The following is a 5,000-nucleotide window of genomic DNA, read 5'->3' as shown; positions in this document are numbered from 1 at the left end:
GTAAACAACCCTGACAGTCTCCCAAACCCATGGTACACCCCTGGTACACCTCTGGTACACCCCTGGTACACCCCTGGTACACCCCTGGTACACCCTATTCTCTCTGTTTCTCTCTTTTCATCATCCCTCCATCTCTCTGTTGATCATCCCTGCATCTCAGTGGCACCATCCACCTGTGTGTGTGTGTGTGTGTGTGTGTGTGTGTGTGTGTGTGTGTGTGTGTGCATATGTTTGTACACATGTGTGATGGCAGTATTACTGATTTGCTCAGTAGCTGGAGCATAGTGCACACATTGAGGTCATAGAGGGTCACAGCAGCACACTAATGGCTGTTGACTATTCGGCCGCAGGTAGGCGTGTTCATAACAGCATAGAGACAAGGTGTGCCCTCAGCCCCATGTTAGCTTTAGTTGCTAGCAGGTAAGCTAGAGTTGCTAGCAGGTTAGTTAGAGTGACTGGCAGGTAAGCTAGAGTTGCTAGCAGGTTAGTTAGAGTTGCTAGCAGGTAAGCTAGAGTTGCTAGCAGGTTAGTTAGAGTTGCTAGCAGGTAAGCTAGAGTTGCTAGCAGGTTAGTTAGAGTTGCTAGCAGGTTAGTTAGAGTGACTGGCAGGTTAGTTAGAGTGACTGGCAGGTTAGCTTGAGTTGCTATCAGGTTAGTTAGAGTGACTGGCAGGTTAGTTAGAGTGACTGGCAGGTTAGCTTGAGTTGCTATCAGGTTAGTTAGAGTGACTGGCAGGTTAGTTAGAGTGACTGGCAGGTTAGCTTGAGTTGCTATCAGGTTAGTTAGAGTGACTGGCAGGTTAGTTAGAGTGACTGGCAGGTTAGCTTGAGTTGCTATCAGGTTAGTTAGAGTGACTGGCAGGTTAGTTAGAGTGACTGGCAGGTTAGCTTGAGTTGCTGGCATGTAAGCTTGATACCCATAGAGGCTAATTGTGAGTTGTGACACCAAACACTGGTCCTCACTATATGGCCATGCCACTAAAGAATCTGTTCTTCATTCAAGGTTAGGGTTTTACATAAGGTTAGGAATGAGGTTAAAGTGTTAAAACTTTAACAAAAAAAATCCTGATTTAGCCTGACTGCAGTGTAGTGTAGACTGTAGTGGATAAGCCCAGATTTATGTTACATATTCCTTGACTGAGTCATAATACTGAGTAGTCATATTTTCCATAAATTATGGAAATCTGTCCAAAACACCATGTCAACACTCTAATTCAACTCACACTATTACAGAATCCCTCTCTGAAGACTTTGTTACTTTGTTGTCATGGTAACAAAATGCTTAAGTGGATTACATGACAGGGTGTGCATTAACAGCCGATATCCACAGACTTCCGTGCAATGAGACCGCTGGTCGATGTCTTCAATATTGGATGTCTTCAATATTAATCTACAATGTAGAAAATAATAAAAAATAAAGAAAAACCATTGAATGAGAAGGTGTGTCCAAACTTTTGACTGGTATATATACACACACACACACATTGGGACACGTGTTTCCCGTTTAGCTAACTAGTTAGCAATAAGCAAGAAAGGCTGTAACTAGCAACACTACTGGTGGTCTTGAAGGTCAGCTAGTAGCAGGGAGAGCCATACAATTGAACACACACACACACACACCCACACACACAATGAGACCAGACAGACAGAATGTCATGCAAGCAAGCATGCAGGCAAAAAGACAGACAGACAGACAGACAGACAGACAGACAGACAGACATACACTCCACCCCAATGGGACAGGGCAGTTAATCCCTCTCTCCCTCCCTCCCCCTGCCCCTCCCCCCCCTCCCCCCCACACACACACCCTCCTCAATCTTTCCCTTCCTTTCTCCACACCTTCATCTGATGAACTCCTTCTTCCTCCTTCTCCCCCTCCCCTCTCTTCACTTCCCTCTGACTACCCCATCTCTCTCTCTCCCTCTCTCTCTCTCTCTCTCTCTCTCTCTCTCCCTCTCTCTCTCTCTCTCTTTCTTTCTCAGGCCCTCCCAGTATCCGGGCTATGAGGAACATCACTGCAATTGCAGGAAGGAACACCTTTATAAACTGTCGCGTGATTGGCTACCCATACTACTCCATCAAGTGGTACAAGGAGGGGCTTCTGCTGCCCGACAACCATCGCCAGGTGTGGGATTGTGTTTGCAATCTGACATTTCATAGATTTTCCACACAAACACGACATATAAAATGTATTCATCTTACAATAATGGCCCATTTCAAGTTGGTGTGATTTAAAGTAGGGCTCACACACTACACCTAATTTGTGATAAGGTACCGTATACCTAAGGAGCATTTGAGTGCCGGGACCTACCTTCCTTAATCAAATGATCGGTGTGCCACACAGGTGGTGTATGAGAACGGCACTCTGAAGTTGAGCGACGTTCAGAAGGGCATGGACGAGGGGGCGTACGTGTGCAGCGTGCTCATCCAACCACAGCTCTCCATCAGCCAGACCGTCTACGTCACCGTCAAAGGTCAGAGGTTCAGAGGTCACGCTGCATGCAAAATATAAAACAAATATATAATAATGAAAACGCTAAAAGAGGTCATGCTGGGGCCCTGAGATCATTTATTTGTTAGTTGGTCACCCTTTACATCCAACATATGTCGCCATCGCAGCAACTGTCAGTAGAATTCAATATTTTATATTTTTATATTTTATCAATGGTCATTACTGTTACCCCTGTTGAAGGCACTGTGTGCTGAAACTGTGTGTTGTTCATTCCAAATGGTTGAGAGTTTTTGGAGTGTGTGACTTTCATTGTTTTGTTTTTTATTGAGGACGTACCAATGAAATGACAGTATGCAGTGCTTGTATTTGGTAGTTTTAGATTATGGGGTTAAACTATAATTGTATGCGCTCAAAAACTTGCAAAACCTTTATTGAAGGTGGGCATTTATAAACTGCTCTTAAGCCTTTGATAGATAGTTTGTTACCCCTAGTTTGTCAGTCCTGTTCCAGCTCCAGTTCATGTGTCTGTCTCGGTGTTGGCAGCTGTGTGTTTTGTTGGCAGTATGGGCCAAGTGTGTGTGTGTGTGTGTGTGTGTGTGTGTGTGTGTGTGTGTGTGTGTGTGTGTGTGTGAGTAGGAGAAAGAAAGAGGGAGAGATGGAGAAGGAGAGCGAAATGAATAGAGAGAAAGGGTGAAAGAGAGAGAGAGAGAAAGAGAGCTGTATGCGGAGGGATGGAGTGGCCCACTGCACTCTCTCAACCACTATGTGTGTGTGTGTGTGTGTGTGTGTGTGTGTGTGTGTGTGTGTGTGTGTGTGTGTGTCTGTCTGTCTGTCTGTTTGTCTATGTGTGTGTGTGTGTGTGTGTGTGGGGGGGGGGGTGTGTGTGTGTGTGTCTGTCATAAAAACAGGATTAACTGTCTCCTAGTTATGTGGTGTGTGTGTGTGCATGTGTGTGCATTTGTGTGTGTCTGTGTGTGTCTTGTCATGTCTCTGATTTAATTAGACGAATTTTAACGAGGCCCAGATTAAATCCCCCAGATGTCTCAGCTGTTACCCCCACCTCCTCTGCGGTCACCATGGCAACGGCCTACGTTGTAGCCAACACCCCCCCCCCCTCCACCCCCCCCCCCCACTCTTGCCGATTGGGCCTCTAATTAGAGCAGCTATTATGGGTTGGATGGAGACGGAGGGGGAGGGGGGAGGGGGGGGGGCCTCTGAGACACCAGGGTCCAGGATTAGACTTAAGATCAGAGACATGGTTGCTCACCAGCCAGCCAGCCAACCAACCAACCGGCCAATCAGCCAGCCTTCCACCTCTGATTTACTTCAACTTACAATCCAGTCTACAAATGATTAGGTTCTGGGGGATCGGTTCTGCAGACCAAAGAATACGATCTGTGTGGTTGTATTATCTAGCTATACTGGCAGGTAAATACGGAAGGCAGAACACATGGAGGCGGGGCGGCGGAGGCAGAAACCACTCGACCTTCAACCCGAACGTTACTGCATTACTACACTGTTTATTTATTTTGCTAGTTGTTGTTACCTATGCTAATATTTAACCACTCAAAGTTAATGCCTAACCTTAACCAGCCGAACTTAATGCCTAAACTTAACCAGTCGAAATTAATTCCTGATACTGCCTAGTCGCCACGCAAGACGTAATTCACGTAACTCTTACGCAGCGTATCTTAAGTTTTTGACGCTGACGTAAACAGGTGGTCAAATGCTGGTATAGCCAGATAATACAATTCCCCAGACCAGATTTCCTTGGTCTGCAGAAATGATCCCCCAGAACGTAATAATTTGGAGACTATGTTGTCAACTTAATATGAATTCTCTCTCTCTCTCTCTCTCTCTCTCTCTCCCACCCTGTTTTGGTCTCTCCCCTCTTCTTTCTTTCCCATGTTTAACTCGTTCACCTCATGTCCTTTCCATGCTCCTGAATCTTCTATTTATCTATCCCCTCCTCCCTCTCTGTCTCTCCTCTCCCTCCCATCCCCTCTCTCTGTCTCCCCTCTCCCTTCTCCCCTTTCCCACTCTCAGTTCCCCCCCTCATCCAGCCTTTCGACTTCCCGCCCACCTCCATCGGCAAGCTGATGTACATCGCCTGCGTGGTGTCATCGGGCGACATGCCCATCCGCATTGCGTGGCGTAAGGACGGGCAGGAGATCGTGCCCTCGTCGGGGGTCAACATCGAGACCAAGGAGTTCATGAGCTCCCTGCAGATCTCCAAGGTGTCACTCAAGCACAATGGCAACTACACCTGCATTGCCAGCAACGACGCCGCCACCGTCAGCTCCGAAAGGCAGCTCACTGTCACGGGTGAGGGACCCGGGAGAGAAGGAATGAGGGGGAGGGGGAGAGGAGAAAGGGGGAAGAGGGAGGATGAAAGAAAAAGACGGCAGTGAGAGAAGGGACACAACCGAGAAAAAAAGCTTTGCAAACAATGTGTTTGCGACTGCAGTTATGGAATAAAGAAGGAAATAGGCATATTAAAGGCATAGCGCAAAACACATTTAAATAAGTATAAACGTTGATGCATCAAA

General features: G+C 46.8%; 1 protein-coding gene across 1 annotated transcript in view; it reads left to right on the top strand.

Annotated features, from left to right (window-relative positions):
* The window catches only part of dscaml1 (Down syndrome cell adhesion molecule like 1), a gene marked incomplete at its 3' end in the record, with an annotated part of 82,996 nt that overhangs the window by 50,625 nt on the left and 27,371 nt on the right, over nt 1-5,000 (top strand). The window contains exons 8-10 of the mRNA XM_083665699.1: nt 1,982-2,124; nt 2,344-2,473; nt 4,498-4,776. Of these exons, the coding sequence (XP_083521825.1) occupies nt 1,982-2,124; nt 2,344-2,473; nt 4,498-4,776 (552 nt within the window). The remainder of the gene's footprint in view (nt 1-1,981; nt 2,125-2,343; nt 2,474-4,497; nt 4,777-5,000) is intronic.

This window comes from Argentina silus (assembly GCF_951799395.1).
Source record: "Argentina silus genome assembly, chromosome: 3".
NCBI classification, from domain to species: domain Eukaryota; kingdom Metazoa; phylum Chordata; class Actinopteri; order Argentiniformes; family Argentinidae; genus Argentina; species Argentina silus.
This window is presented reverse-complemented; position numbering and strand designations above follow the sequence as displayed.